Below are 16,912 nucleotides of genomic sequence, written 5' to 3'. Positions count from 1 at the left end.
TCATGACATTAAAATTTTTAATTTAATCTGATAGTGAAGTACACATGTCAAAAGCTAAATGAGAAAAGCACAAAGAAGATAAATGAGAAATATACCTAGCATTCCTCACAACCTTTTATTTCTGTGCGTTTTACAACTTAAATTTTCTTAACACAAAACTCCTATTATGATACAAGAAAATTTGAAAAATGGTAGGCTAAAAGTCATTAATCTAGTGATATTCGTCTTTACTTGTAAGTGAGAGGTCTTAGGTTTTGATTCTTGCCAAAGATGAATTTGAATCATCTTATTGCTAGCTCATTATGAGGCTATATCCTCCCCTCTCCTCCTTAGCATTGATAATACCGTTTGTTAAAACAAACAAAAAAAGTCAATTAAGTACATAAAAATTCTCAAGTTTCAAAATTTTCCTTTAGTAAGAAAGTAAATTTTCGTATTTTGATAGTTGTCTACCAAGTTCAGCCCACCCGAGTTTTAAATCTTGGATCCGTCCCTCATGGGGATGAAAAATTTAGGACATTGTTACATGAAGACCTAAAAATATTTACAGTTCATATTTATTCATTGCAGGTGAGCTTTGAGACCCAACAATAGATAACAGAAGTGCCAAAAGATTTAGAATAAAATTTGAGGCAGCATATACAAAACCCAGATTTCACAATCAGCAGCACACGGACACAGAAGACAGGAATGGTTTTTTAATTCATTGTCTCAAGGAACTCTAAGGTTTATTTTACAGAATATGTAAACAGCTTCCACACAATACAAGTCCATACACACAGTATTACTTGGTTTCTAGTGATACGGGAACCGCCTGCACCCTAGCCTTTAAGTTCTCCCATGGTAACCGGTAAGCCTCCAACTTCCGGTGACTCTGCATAGGAAATGGAGATCAATTCAGACCTAAACTTCTCTTCTCCATCAGCATCTATTGCCTCGCCATTCGACTTTTCAGAAGAGAGATTTGAAGTCAGATTCTTCTCTGGTTCAGAGTAAGAAATGGAAATAAGCGACTCACGAGTCACTTCTTCAGGAGCCTCCTTGCCAAGTCCTGCTTTATCCATAAAATGTCTGATCTGCTTGGTCTGCATGTATCCAAACACAACGTATTAGTTGAAGATAAGTTGGAAATGGTGACAAGAAAATCGGATTATAAATACTAGTACAGCTATAATAACATACATTCACAAGAAGTTCATAATGCTACCACAATACTCTCACAAAGTTGTTCATTCGCAATAAAAAAGCATCCAGAAATCCACATTCACCAACCAAAAACAAGGAAACAAAAACAACCAAATTGTGGAAGGGGCACTGGCCATGCTGCTTCACAGAACCAAGTCGAAGTAACTCGGCAAAATGACCCCATAAGGGGTGCTCTCCTATCTTTTGATTAGGAAAGCAGCACATAACAGGGGGTAGCGACTGTTTATTAAAAACACAGGACTCTGCTAAGTGGTAACACGATGTTTAGAGTCTGACACCTGCCCGGTGCTGGAAGGTCGGATCTTGGCTTTGATAAATCATATTCTTAGCTGATATTAAGTGTTTTTCTACCACAACAGTATACGACAGCATGAGAGCATATTGCACAATAATAGAAATTCCCCCAATCATGTTCAAATCAGAAAGGAAGACCTGAGAAAATCCATAACTACGGAAGAACATGAAACTGAGGTGAAAACCAAAATAATGAAGATGATGGTGAAAAGATGCACACACAAGGTAATGACTAGATTTCGAATTGTCCCTCCAAGAAAAAAAAAAAAGGTAACAAACTAGATTTCATAGCCACAGAAAGTAAATATTACTCTCAAGTTAAACAAAAGAAGGGGCAGGGGTTCCAGATACGTCGAAACAAGAGGAAACATATAGGAAACATATAGGAAACTTATCCCTCCTCAAACACAAAGGAAACTGGGAGCTCTGCAGCAAATAAATTTTCGATTCCCAGAAGTATAGAACCATTATCATTAAACAGCAGCACATAATATAAAACCCCAACAAGCTATTGAAAATCAAGCACAAATTCCATATAAAATTGGATGCTATTAAGCTCTTAAGAAAGGAAATTAACATATAAGACTATAACCAGAAACCAATCTCTCCCACCACCACCAGAAACATGTGATTTGAGGGTTTTTAGGCTTCATAATGCAGAGTTACGTCCTGGCAACTACCAACTACTTTTTCATGTATTTCATCAAAAACCCTAATGGCGTGGGATCAAACAGCCGAATCCTGTAAAACTTGAATTTCTGAACCACTGCAAAATACGCACAAAGGGGCAAAACCCAGTAATCTAGATAAGTAGAAGCAGCATTATCTTCAAGCTACATACCCATCTTAATCTTTGAAAGTATACCTCCTTTCAATAATCCAATTAACTTGAAATTATCACTTCGAAAAAGAAAAACAACATCTATAACCATAAAGATTAAAAACTTTAACTTTAAAACATATGGAAAATCAAGCACCGGCCCATCAGAGCGAGGAGAAAAATATGAACAACCCAAGTCTTCTTTTCGAGGATGATAAAGGAAAACAGATTCAATCAGAGGCAGAACCATAAAAACCCAGAAACAAATTCAAACTTCCCAAATTCTGCAACTACATATAACCATAGAGATTGAGCGGAAGAGAGAGAAAGAGAGAGAACCCAAACAAAATTCCAGAGAGAGAGAGAGAGAGATAGAGGACTTACCGTGAAATCAAAGCCGCTTGAGGAAGAACAAGGGGAGTAGGTGAATAGGGATTTAGGAGGGTGTGTTGACCTATGTTTGTATTGTATTTACACCGAGTCCGTTATTTAACTTTTTTCTTATTTGAAAGAAGAAAAAGGAGACGTTGCAAGTGGCTTCGGATAGTTGGGGACACAAAGTTCGAGAGAGAGAGAGAGAGAGAGAGCAAGGCAAATAATGGCGCCTGTTTCTCTCCGTCTTCAATCTTGAATCTTTGATGATTTCCTTGCTTGTAGATTTATTACCCCAAATAACGTTTTTATAGCAGAAGTTTGGGAATTTGGTTTTGTGCGTTATCATGTACATGTGATGTGACAAAGACATTGTTGTCTAAAAAACAAAATGGTGCTCTTTTTTTCCTCTTTCGTTACAACTGAAAATATGGCTTTTTCATTGTTATAACCGTAAATAATTTTTTCGAGGTGGACGAGAAGAACTTACTTGGCACAAAGGTGTACGATTATTCTGTCTGTAGTACCCTAAATATGTTTGTCTAGAACAACATGCGTTGTGTATTGACTATTGAGTTGTATAAATAAAATTCTAATTTGATATTTTTAATAAATACCTTCCTTTATATTGTATTCATGGGATGAGAGGAATATATGGAAATGGATCCTCTCCAGATCTCTTCCATCTAATCCTTCTCATCAAATAATCCGAGCTCTTGAAATTTGATCCAATGGCTAAAAACATGGGCTCATTTTAAAAGTTATAATAACTTCAATCGTTGGATTAAATTTCAAGATCTCGGATTATTTAATGAGGAAGATTAGATGGAAGGGACCCAGAGATGATCCATTTCCGGAATATATGGCCTCAAAATCATTATTTGCTTTTTTTCTTTCTCCTTTTTAAATTTTTATACTAACTTCACATTGTTTTAATACAATTATATATTTTGGGCAGAGTATTATAAGGCTTTTTATCTAAAATGGTCCATAAAATTGACATAAATTCTCGCTTTGGTCGCTGAGATTTGGAATCGATAGAAGCGGTTCCTGAGTTTGTCCACCATCAATCATTTTGGTCTGTTTGTACCATATTTAGGGCCTCCGTATTTAGACCTCGTGTAAATACTCGGGGGACTCAAATGTAATTATGTAATAAATGAAGGGGCAAATATGTAATAAGTGAGGAGCCCTTATTCTATAAAAGGACTCCTCACTCTCCTCATTAAGGGAAGTCAAGGTTTAGGCCATGAGAAGAGAGAAAACATCTCTGAGAGGGCAAACACAGAAAATAGGTTAGAGAGCACACTGCCTCTAGCCTTCTTGTATATTCACCATTCAGAGTAAAACAATATCGATGTAGCCCAAACATTGGGGTGAACCACGATACATTTTGTGTTCATTACTTTCTTGTAGATTCACGGTCGGATTTACGTTGTTCTAAGACCCTTCCGGTTTTGTGCATCAACATTTGGCGCCGTCTGTGGGAAACGACACGAAAAGCTATGTCGGTTCTCTCTTAATTTTTCACCTCCATCGTGAATCTGCAGAAACCAAGAACCAAATCGACAAACCCACCTTAGAAAACCAAGATATATCAACTAGGTGTGTTTTATTGTTCTCAAATTTTGAAGGAAAATCAAAATTATCAGCCATGGAAATGGAAGCAGAAGAACATGAAAAAGAAAGCCTTCGCCCCGAGTCAGAGAACCAAACTCCAGTAAAGGGTGTCTGAGATTTGCTATGGACGCCCATAAATTGGTTCAGAATGCTGAGCAGTGAGTTGCATTGGAGTTTTGTGGTGGGTGTGCTGATTGTGTACAACATTAGTCAGGGGCTAAGCATGGTGAATCGGAGCGAGGATCGGTTCGAAATAGCCTTCTTCGACGTGGAGACGACGGTGCCGACCCGACCTGGACATGGCTTCACCATCTTGGAATTTGGATAGAACTACCTTTGGCCCGGGGACTCTGTCGTCCTCCTCCATGTGCTACCCACTAGCGTCCTCTACGTATGGTCCCGACTGGGGCTTCGTCGACCCTAACGACGCCATCTCCTCCTCCTCCGAGTTACAGCAGAGATTGGAGGACGACTTCGACACCTCTACCACCTCCAAGAAATGAAGCTTTCTGCCGCACAAGCAGCCACCTGCACCTCACAGACATTCAAAAACAAAAAGAAAGACAGTGACAGTCTCTCTCTCTAGTTCCTTTTTTCAGCTAGCTTTTACTTTTTCTTCATCACCCAATAATCTGTAATGGCTCTTTTCTGCTCCCAATCTGTTGTTTCATGCTTAACTATTATGTGCCTAGTTCTTGTTCAATCCCACTCTGCCATAATATACAACATGAGGAACCACCACCACAACTTCCACCTTCACAGAACAAGCTCTTTGCATAGCTACTCCCGCTCGAAACTCTCGGCAGGGACACATGCCGGTCAAAGCTCTGGTCAACACTCCGGTCTTTGAGCATAGCAGTCGTGGTGGACTCCCGCTCGAAACTCTCAGCAGGGACACATCTGCGGTGGGCCAGCCTCAACCACATGGTTATCGTGATGATGATGATGATGATGATGATGATGATGATGAGGCAGCAGCAACTCGCGGCGCTTCTTTCCGTCTCCATCCCCAAGGACGACTCCATCTCTCTTTACTTCCGACCGACCCCAAACGCTCTTCCTCCTCCTCTCGATCTCTGTTTGTGGAGCAAGCGGATGCGCTTTTGGAAATGGCACTGTTGAAATGGAAGCTTGCGTCATGGATGACAAAAAGAGATATGGAGCTGTTTCTGAGCTCACCATTATTAACCGACCCCGCCAAAGATAACAGGCTATGTTGATGTCTGCCATCTGCCAAAAGAGAAAAGAAAAAGTAAAACGCTCGAGTAGGTGCGCATCAACAACCTGCAACTGTCGACCATATGGAAAAAGATAAGTGTTTTATCTTTTGGCTGATTTATTTAAAATTATCATTTGTTTATTTAATATCTTATTATTTTTGTCATGATGGTTAATTATAAAATAATAATTTTATTATTTTTATGTCATGATGACTTATGATTAAATAATATTATTTCTGATATCACATGATTACTACCACGTTATTGATTTATACAACATGTGATTTATCAAACAATTGAATAAATCATTTATTCATGATTATATATATATACACACATATTTAGGCAATACCTAATATATTGTTGATTTATGCAGCATTCATTTATCAAACAACTGAATAAATCACTTATTCATGATTATATATATATATATATACACACACATTTAGGCAATACCTAATATATTGTTAATTTATGCAACATATCATTTATCACACAACATAATAAACCATTTATTCACAGAAGGCACACAGTACAATATTTTTTCCTTGACAAACTTTGTCAATTTGATTTATTTATTATACGGTCATACTTATACTGTGATTTATTGTCAGAAATTATTGAGCAACTAGAGCCATTGATCAACATTGTTGCTGATTAAAGAAGTCTACCAACTTATAAATTGATGAGCCACATGCTCAAGGTGATCTCTTGTCTAACTGGACACCTTCTATTATCACCAACCAGGTGATCAAAAGTACGTCCAATACTCCAAAATTATTCAGCAGCCTACCGTTATTATCACCAACTAGGTGATTAAAAGTACGTCCAGTACTCTAAAATTATTCAGTAGCCTGCCATTATTATCACCAACCAGATGATTAGAAGTACAACCTGTCCTAAACAAAATCATATTATTATCACCAACCAGATGATCAGAAGTACAACCCGTCCTCCAAAAAATCATACATGAGCATCACTCATGATAATCACCATCATACATGAGCATCACTCATGTCAATCATACATAAACATTCATGAGCATCACTCATGTCAACATTCATGAGCATCACTCATGTCAACATCCATGAGCATCACTCATGTCAATCAGCTTCGAAAGCTTCATTTACAGAACTCCAGCTTCAAAAGCTTCATTTATAGAGCTCTAGCTTCGAAAGCTTCATTTATAGAGCTCTAGCTTCGAAAGCTTCATTTACAAGAGTTCCAGCTTCGAAAGCTTCATTTATAGAGCTCCAGCTTCGAAAGCTTCATTTACAGAGCTCCAGCTTCGAAAGCTTCATTTACAGAGCTCCACCTTTGAAAGCTTCATTTACAGAGCTCTACCTTTGAAAGCTTTATTTACATAGCTCCAACTTCAAAAGCTTCATTTATAGAGCTCCAGCTTCGAAAGCTTCATTTACAAAAGCTCCAGCTTCGAAAGTTTCATTTACAAAGCTCTGACTTCAAAGTTTCATTTACAAAAGCTACAGCTTTAAAGCTTCACTTTCAAAGCCTCACCTATAAAACTTCACTTTCAAAGCTTCAGTGCATGGTATACAAAGACCGCCTCCGAACAACCGTCACTTCGAGCCATACATGGATTGAATTTGAAGTCTCCAGCCAATAGACTCTATTGACTGAAGACTTGAGGGACTACACTATGTACCATATATTGGGCTTCCGCAACTGGGCCTCATGAAAAATACTTGGGGGACTTAGCCCATTATTTATGTATTGAGGAGCGAGCCCTTATTCTATAAAAAGGGACTCCCTCACCATCATTAGAGAGCATCGCCGCCTGCTGAGCAACCGCCTCGCCGCGAGCATTAACTTTAGCCCATCATTTATGTATTGAGGAGCGAGCTCTTATTCTATAAAAGAGACTCCCTCCCCATCATTAGAGAGCATCGCCGCCTATTGAGCAACCGTCTCGTCGCGAGCATTAACTCTAGCCCATCATTTATGTATTGAGGAGTGAGCCCTTATTCTATAAAAGGGACTCCCTCACCATCATTAAAGAGCATCGTCACCTACTGAGCAACCGCCTCGCCGCGAGCATCAACTCTAGCCCATCATTTATGTATTGAGGAGCGAGCCATTATTCTATAAAAAGGACTCCCTCACCATCATTAGAGAGCATCGCTACCTGCTGAGTAACAGCCTCGCCGCAAGCATCAACTCTAGCCCATCATTTATGTATTGATGAGCAAGCCCTTATTCTATAAAAGGGACTCCCTCACCTTCAACGCCACAAGCCGAGCCAACCAAGGCAACATAAGCCACAAGCCGAGCAGCCTCGCAACATATGCTACTTCTAGTTGAGCATCATTTCACATTGAGTACCGTCTCATATCGAGTATTAGTTCTAGACGGCATCTAGTTACTTTGGCCTACACATGGACTGAATTTTAAGTCTCCAGCCAAAAGACTCTCTTGACTAAAGACTTGGGGACTACTGTTTGTATCATATTTAGGGCCTCCGTATTTAGACCTCGTATAAATACTCGGGGGACTCAAATGTAATTATGTAATAAATGAATGGGCAAATATGTAATAAGTGAGGAGCCCTTATTCTATAAAAGGACTCTTCACTCTCCTTATTAGGGGAAGTCAAGGTTTAGGCCATGAGAAGAGAGAAAACATCTCAGAGAGGGCAAACACAGAAAATAGGCTAGAGAGCACACTGCCTCTAGCCTTCTTGTATATTCACCATTCAGAGTGAAACAATATCAACATCAGTGTGGACGTAGCCCAAACATTGGGGTGAACCACGATACATTTTGTGTTCTTTACTTTCTTGTAGATTTACGGTCGAATTTACGTTGTTCCAAGACCCTTTCGGTTTTGTGCATCAACATGGTCATTTCGTGAAAAATCTCTGTTAAATAAGGACCAAAATGACAAAAATATGTTCAATTTAATAAATAATGAGTCAAAATGATTTCACAAAAATTAAGCGCATTTTTGTCATTTTATCCTTATTTAACGGAAATTTTGTATGGAATGATCAAAATGATTGATGGTAAATAAACTCATGGACCACTTATATTGATTTTAAATATCAGGGACCAAAGTAAAAAGTTATACTAATCTTAAGGACCATTGTGGCTAAAAAAACCTTATTACTACAACCTAGTGACATTCTTCTCTACTTGTTATTATAAAATCTTGAGATTAACTCTTGTGAATAACGAGTAAGATACCAAATCTTGCACTCAATTTTTAATTAAATAAATCACTTAGCACTATCGTCTAAGTTGGAAGTTTAAAGTGACATCCATCGATGACGAATTCAATATCATATTAGCTTAGCTCAAATGACCCATCATCTATTGTAAATGAATCGGTGCATAAAAAAAAAAAAAAACTAATGAAAAGAGCTTTAAAACTTTGATTTTTAATGATAAGGACAAAATAAAGGGTAAAGTGAATAGTACCAGGATTAACCTTTTTAGCGTAAAAATATGGTTTTTCGTTAAAATGAACAGTACCAGGAGTTTTTCGTTAAAGTTCCCATTAAAAAAAATCTTTTAGTTAAATGAACATCCTTTGTACATTTTGTCATTTAGCCTAAACTAGGTCTCATCAACGACCAACGCTAGCTAAGCTCCAGACAATTAGTTCAACATTTCTAAATAAAAAAAAATTAATACTATGTTTGAATGAAGATATTTAAGATTATTAAGGAACTTTAAAATGACAGAAATTGAAATGACGGGATTTATTTTTTTAGAATTTATGAATTTTCTTGTTTGATTAACAAAAAAAAACAATGGAATTGAATACGGAATTTGTTATTTTTAAACTCTCAATCATAGAAATTGAGAAATGACACCTATTTATATGGAATTTAAACTTGGGAATTGGAGATCCCAAATTTCAAGTTTTTTTTTTCCATGCGGAAATTCTAAATTTCTATGCTTATGAATCCAAACAACGGAATTGGTGCATTTCAATTTATAAATTCTGATTTTATCCAAATTCCAAGTTTATTTCTCTCATCCAAATATAGTGTAAGTTGGATTCTGAGTCATATCACTTGGTTAAATCAAAACTTGATCCTGCGTCTTAGCATAAATAATTCGGCTTTGAATATTAATAATAACTATTAATCACCAATGAGTCATGTGGTTATCGTGACAAATATAAAATTAACTAACGGAACGTGCACATATGATAAATTAATATCAACAACCATGCATTATGTATTATTAGTTAGCACGAAAGTTGCTGCAATACAACGTTTTTCATTTTTTAAACAGCACGTTCCAGCAAAACAAACGTATTGTTTACCCACCAGTACTACAATCTCGTAGCGTTTTTTCTTCATGTGAATAGAAAGTTTAGGTTTGACTTCCGTGATAACGAAGTTCGATATCAAATTATTTAGCTCATCCCTTTTACTTAATGTTCTCCTATGTAAGAAACTTTACATATAAATATAAGTTTACGCATGTGCCCTAAAAGAGAAAAACAAGTTAGGCCAACAAAGACCAGAAAATACCCAACTTGATAACCACAGGAAGACGATTTAGACCAAACTATTTTAACTTACCAAAACACTAACAAAGAAACCAACAAAACTAATTGCAAAGGCCAACTGGAGCCAATGCAGAGCAGATAATACCATGAATTACGTATAAACACTTTGTTAACTTTCTCGAACAAGTTAACAACTGAGGACGTAATCCATGTGGATAACTTTGCAAATCATGTGGGGTTGGGGGTGCTGGTTGTTTGTGCAGGACGGGGGCTGACGAAAGTAGTTGTCTGCGTGCGGTAACGATGGTGGGCATATGTTTTGTAAGAGGAGAGGCGCTGGCGAAGGTGGTGGACTTCGTGGATGCGATGCTTAAGTAGGAGAGCGCTCGCCTCACAAGTATGTGTTAGAATCTCAGGTTATGCAGTGAGCGCTCAAAATCACAGAGAGAGCCAAGATTGTTCTTCAGAATATATTTCATTCTTTCCTCAACATTTACATGACTACTAGGGAGAGAGGAGCTACGAGAGCCTATGAGCTCATCATACCATTCATTACAAGATCCTATGAGATCTTGACACATGCTCACATCTGAGCCTAGCACAATATTATCTAATCTCAGCCCTTGATCACTAACAGATTTATTTACACTTGCTAAAATAAGGAAAACATAGTTTAGACCTTAATCAGCTAACACTCCCTTCTAAGGTCTTAACTGAGATTACGCCAAGCTTGTCCCTCAAAGCACATAATCTGTCTTTAGCAAGCGCTTTGGTGAAAATGTCTGCTAGTTGTTCCTCACTTTTGCAGTATTGCAGATCAATTGTTCCTTCCTGAATTGCATCTCTGATGAAATGAAACTTCCTCTTGATATGTTTAGACATCTTATGGAATACCAGATTCTTTGACATTGCAATTGCTGATGTGTTATCACACATCAAAGGAGTTGGTTCGATCAGTTCTTCACCAAAATCATGCAGCACAAATCTCAGCCATGTAGCTTGAGTGGTAGCTTCTGAGGCACTCATATACTCGGCTTCAGCAGTTGAGAGTGCAACACTCTGTTGCTTTACAGAAGCCCAAGAGAATGCACCACTGCCAAAACTGAAAGCATACCCTGATGTGGACTTCATGTCATCTTCATCTCCATTCCAATCACTGTCACAAAATCCTATGAGTAGGGCTGCATTTCCTTTTTCATACTTAATTCCATAGTCTACAGTTCCTTGCACATATCTGAGGATCCTCTTTGCAGTGCCAAGATGTTTGATGGAAGGACAGTGCATGTACCTGGCAAGTACACATGCTGAGTACAAAATATCAGGCCTTGTTGCAGTTAAGTAAAGAAGGCTGCCAACAATTTTCCTGTACAATTCCTCATCTGCAGCTTCACTCCCATCACCTTTCCTTAGCTTATCCGTGGGAGGTAAGGGAATTGAGACAGATTTGCAGCTCTTCAAACCAAACTTGTCCAGTAAACTCAGTGCATACTTTTTCTGGTGAATAAAAATGCTCCCTTCTTGTTGGATTACTCCAATTCCAAGAAAATGATGGAACAAGCCTAAGTCTGACATTTCATACTTGTTCATCATATCACATTTGAAATCTTCAATCATTTCTAAACAGCTTCCACTATAAACTATGTCATCCACATATATAGAGACAATCAGAGTTCCCTGTCCATCCATATGTTTCACATATAAAGTGGCCTCACTTGGACTTTTTTTAAATCCACTCTGCAGCAAATGAGTATCAATGTTGCTGTACCAAGCTATGGGAGCTTGTTTTAGACCGTACAAGGCATTTTTTAACTGATACACTTTGTGTTCTTCTCCCTTGACAATATACCCATCTGGTTGATCTGTATACACTTCCTCTTCAAGGATCCCATTCAGAAAAGCAGACTTTACATCTAACTGGAACAGTTTCCACCTTTTCTGTGCTGCCAAAGCAATGAGTGTCCTTATAGTGTCCAATCTAGCCACAGGTGCAAACGTCTCATTAAAATTAATCCCGGGCTTTTGAGTGTACCCTTTGGCAACTAATCTTGCCTTGTGTTTTTGTATAGTGCCATCCAGATTCAACTTGGTTTTGAAGATCCATTTTACCCCAACAATTGGTTTGTCACTTGGCCTATCAACCAATCTCCAAGTATCATTCTTCTTAATCATTGTAATCTCATCATTCATTGCTTTCTTCCAAGCTTCATTTTGAGAAGCTTCATTGTAGTTCTCAGGATCAATGACACTGAGTCTGCACTGAGCAAACACTTCATTCAGGTCTCTCCACTTCTTTGGTGTGTTGTCATAAGTTTCTGTGAGTTGAATTTCACTCTCCATATTCACAGCATTAGGAGCATCATTGTGTACACTGGGAACATACTCATTTCTTGTGTTTGGGCAAGATAAATCAGAAGAACCAATATTAGTTTCTTCACACACACCATTTTCTATCTCAGTTATGCTTATACCCTCATTAGCTTCTGAGAAAGGTACTGAGAAGTGCATAGTTTCCATATTCTCCCAATTAAGAGCAGCATCTTCATAAAAAATAACACTCCTTGAGACAATGATCTTGTTGTGTTTCAAATCATACACCCTGTAGCCCTTTTTTCTCTTGTCCCATATCCAACAAATACACCTTTCTGTCCAGTTTCATCCAATTTCTGTCTTAACTGGGTTGGCACATGAGTGTAGCAAACAGAACCAAAGATTCTCAAGTGTTTTACCCCTGGTTTTCTACCACAGAATTCTTCAAAAGGAGTCTTGTTCTCTAGTGCTTTGGTAGGACACCTATTAAGCAAGTAGACAGTAGTGTGAACTGCTTCACCCCAGAACTTGAGTGGTAATTTTTTTTCATAAAGCATGGTTCTTGCCATCTCTACTATGGTATGATTCTTCCTCTCAGCAATACCATTTTGCTGGGGAGAATAAGCAACAGTGAGTTGCTTTTCAATACCAACATCTTCACAAAACTTTTCAAATTCTAGAGATGTGTACTCTCCTCCTCTGTCACTTCTGAGTTTCTTCAGTTTGTAACCAGTTTGTAATTCAGTCATGGCCTTGAATATTTTAAAAATTCTGAATACTTCAGATTTGCACTTCAGGAAATAGACCCAACACATTCTGGACTTGTCATCAATGAAGGTAAGAAAGTACCTGCTACCTCCAAGAGTCTCACTCATGGGTCCACACACATCTGTGTGTACAAGTTCTAAGGGCAACCTTGCTCTCCATTTCTGTTCTTTGTTAAAAGCCTCTCTGTGAGCCTTTCCAGTAGTACACCTTTCACACACCTGATTGTACTCCTTTAGATAGGGCAGACTATACACCATGCTCCTTTCTTGCAGCATTCTCAGGCTGTCATAGTTTAAGTGCCCAAATCTTCTGTGCCATTTCCATGTGTTACCTTCAGTAGTAGCAATATTTGCTACAATATGGTCCATAGATTTAAACATTAGTGGAAAACACCTATTTCCCTTCATTTTCACAATGGCTACATGATCTTGCAGTTCACGATCTCCAAATATGCAGGCCATGAAATCACCAAACAACAACCAATAGCCATGTTCAACCATTTGTCCTACACTGAGAAGATTTTCATCCAAACCAGGTACAATCATTACTTCTGGTATGAACCGTGTGCCTTTTTTGGTCTCCACTATCAGTGTCCCTTTGCCAACTGAGTCAACCAAATCCCCTGTGCCCATTTTCACCTTACACTTTATACTTCTGTCAATGTTGATAAGCAATGATTCAGTACTGGTCATGTGGTTACTGCAACCACTGTCCAGATACCAAACACCACTATTTTCTTGCACAGAGACCTTATGACCATCATAGAACATCATTGCATTATCTTGAACATGATTCAAATAATTTGCAGTATGGTTTTTCTTTGGCTGGTGACAATCTCTCACTACATGTCCAAACTTGTTGCAGTTATGACACTTAAGTTTTCCTTTGAACCAACACTCTCCATGGTGAGCCTTATCACAGATCTTGCACTTTTGTTTAACACCCTCAGTGATCTCACCCTGTCTCTCAGGCTGTCGAGTATTGTTTTCCCACTTCCTAGACATAGACTTCCAATTCTTCTTTCCCTTACTGTGATTTCCCTGTGTGAATGACTTATTCTGTGCTTTAGGTATAAAACCCATAGTGGAGAAAGCATGCTCCGTGCTTGTAATTTCATCCACATGTCTACTCAACCTAAGCTCATAACTCTTAAGGGATCCTACCACTTCTTGCATAGTCACAGTATTCAAATCAGAAGTTCTTTCAATCACAACACAGATTGGATCATATTTACTAGACAAACTAATCAAAACCTTTTGCACTTCTCTTTGATGAGTGAGGTTCTCACCATAAGATTTCATTTGATTAATTAATTCAAATAGTCTAGTAAGATAGATAGATAGAGATTCATTTTCCTTCATTCTCATATACTCAAATTCACGACGCAAACTTTGAAGTTTAATGGATCTTGCCTGTTCATCGCCGCGAAACTCCTCCTGGAGTAGATCCCAGGCACCCTTTGAGGTCTCTTGATTCACAATCCGAGGGAAGATCTCCTTTGAGACAGCACTCTGAATAATGCCCAGTGCCTTAGCATCTTTCATGAGCTGATCCTCCATGTGCGCGTCCAACTCGTCATCGTCTCCTTCATCATCATCCGATGAGGATGAATCTTCCTCGTCTTTCTCCTTTTTTTTTTTTTTCTTTTCTCCTTTCTTCTTCGATTCTGGAATAGCAATCCCTTTGTCAACCAATTTCCAGATCCCATACGATTTGAAAATGGTGACCATTCTCACTTTCCAGAACTCGAACTCCGTTCCATCAAAAACGGGAGCTCGTAAATCACTGCTTCCAGATCCAGCCATTTCAGCTTGAATCGGAATGAAATTGAGAGATTTCATGTTGGATTCTCTCACACAATTTCACAGAATTCGACGCCCAGTCCGAAATCGAACCTAGGCTCTTGATACCATGTTAGAATCTCAGGTTATGCAGTGAGTGCTCAAAATCACAGAGAGAGCCAAGATTGTTCTTCAGAATATATTTCATTCTTTCCTCAACATTTACATGACTACTAGGGAGAGAGGAGCTACGAGAGCCTATGAGCTCATCATACCATTCATTACAAGATCCTATGAGATCTTGACACATGCTCACATCTGAGCCTAGCACAATATTATCTAATCTCAGCCATTGATCACTAACAAATTTATTTACACTTGCTAAAATAAGGAAAACATAGTTTAGACCTTAATCAGCTAACAGTATGGTACCCGAAGGAACAGACATCATTGCAACCAACTGTACAATAAACAAGGAATCGGATTATGCTGTCATTTGCTGCTCATATGATTTTAAAAGCCAGAAAGATATTGTAAGAGTAACCTTTAGAGCTTTTGGTACACACATCCCCCTTTCAAGATTTTTTGGTAAATAACCAGGCTCATTACAGTACCCCCATGATACTCCAACCGCTCCATGAATTGGTTATTCCTAAACGAGTCATGAAGGGTATAATGAACATACCCTGTCTCCACCTGGATCAAGAACAGGATCAAAAGGATCAAAAACGGAAATTGCTAACTAGACCATGGCATCATAGGAATCAAAATTATGCGTCAAAGAATGAAAGTAAAGAACAATAAAAATGAAAGAAAATACCTTCGACTAATACTCCAACCATTTTTTAAATCCTTGTCTCTAAACGCAGTATCCCTAAATTTCTTGGTATTCAACATATCTTGCACTTGTTGGGTCCACTCTTGAAATGACAGCTTTAGTAAAAACACACATTCGATGTTAAGTATCATGATATGAGATTACAATTCACAAGCCTTCCTAAATAAATTTTAAAAATACTGAGAGATTACACATTGTAACTACTAATTACATATTTTAAGATGGACGACTATATACTGGGAGATGTTATAGAAGCTAAGAAAATACTAGCGGCATTTGCTCAAGAAACTTTATTTAATGGCGGAAGACTGCCTTCTTTCGTTCTGTAATATGGTAAGATAATCATATTTAAGTTTGCAATTTCCAGATGTATGTGGTCCACCTACATAGAGAAGAAAAGAAACTCACTTCATTTTCTGCACCCTCTTCATCGCTGTAACCGGTCTTTAGCAAAATCTCATGAACTGCAGAGAGGTCCATCCGTATGCGGGCCTTCCCGAGAGAAGGAATGGTTGGCATCACCACTGGAGTTTTTGTTAAACCCATTAGAACAAGTGATGCAACCTAAAGTACAAGTTTCAACGAATGAACATTTTAGTAAGTATAAAACACATGAAAAAAATTGTAGGACAAGTCATCACAGAATCCTAGTTTTCAATCAGACTCTGTAACTCTTCAAAATACCTTTGTCTGCTATTGGAGGGGGGATACTGCTGACAGATGTGATCTCAGATCGATCTTTAGCCTCATATTGAAGACATTTTGAGGCCAATTCAACCAATTCAGTTGCATCTTAATTGGCATATTGTCCATCTAAGGATGAATCCATTAATAATAACATATTTCCCCCCTTATGAGATCCAATGCCTAGAAAATAACAAAGAAAGTCAATTCCACGAAGTAAGAAGTTGCAAGTGACATGTCTGCCCCAATCATTAAAGGCGACAACTCTATAATAACAGACGCTTCCATAACATCAAAGGAGAATCAGTCTTGCAGATATTAATTGCAAAGAAAGGCTAATAGACTTGGAGTCAAGTAGGTAATTCCAAGTAGAACAATAGTTAACAGCGTAGCTACAATCCTGGTCTGTTAACGGGACTTGGCGCTATTTATTCACAACTAACTATATATATATGGCCCTCAATAGCCTTCTCATGAAGAACACTAGGCTCAAACAATTGTTTGATAAATTGACTGATTT

At 38.1% G+C, this 16,912-nt stretch overlaps 1 protein-coding gene across 2 annotated transcripts; it reads right to left on the bottom strand.

The window, feature by feature from the left end:
• Positions 1-680: 680 nt before the first annotated feature.
• On the bottom strand, positions 681-3,036 carry LOC126609885 (uncharacterized). 2 transcript variants are annotated; one of them, XR_007618318.1, is made up of 2 exons: positions 2,705-3,036; positions 681-1,085 (listed from the first exon to the last, which is right to left on the bottom strand). XR_007618318.1 is itself a non-coding variant. In XM_050277824.1 (2 exons), exons 1-2 carry the CDS (start codon positions 1,869-1,871, stop codon positions 822-824), a joined length of 324 nt encoding a protein of 107 aa, XP_050133781.1. In that variant the 5' UTR covers positions 1,872-2,663; the 3' UTR covers positions 681-821. The 2 variants fall into 2 exon arrangements, 1 of the variants encoding a protein (XP_050133781.1); XM_050277824.1 differs by lacking the exon at positions 2,705-3,036 and adding an exon at positions 1,812-2,663.
• Positions 3,037-16,912: the final 13,876 nt, after the last annotated feature.

The sequence above is a fragment of the Malus sylvestris genome, chromosome 2, assembly GCF_916048215.2.
Source record: "Malus sylvestris chromosome 2, drMalSylv7.2, whole genome shotgun sequence".
In the NCBI taxonomy this organism is placed as follows: domain Eukaryota; kingdom Viridiplantae; phylum Streptophyta; class Magnoliopsida; order Rosales; family Rosaceae; genus Malus; species Malus sylvestris.
Note: the sequence above shows the minus strand (reverse complement) of the source record. Positions and strands in the feature narration are given on the sequence as shown.

Excerpts from the sequence above, each read along its gene's own strand:
- LOC126609885 (XM_050277824.1), bottom strand. The coding sequence starts at position 1,871 with ATGTTTCCTCTTGTTTCGACGTATCTGGAACCCCTGCCCCTTCTTTTG. Across the intron at positions 1,086-1,811 it reads TTCTTTTGTTTAACTTGAGA|ACCAAGCAGATCAGACATTT; the intron begins GTAATATTTACT and ends GGATACATGCAG.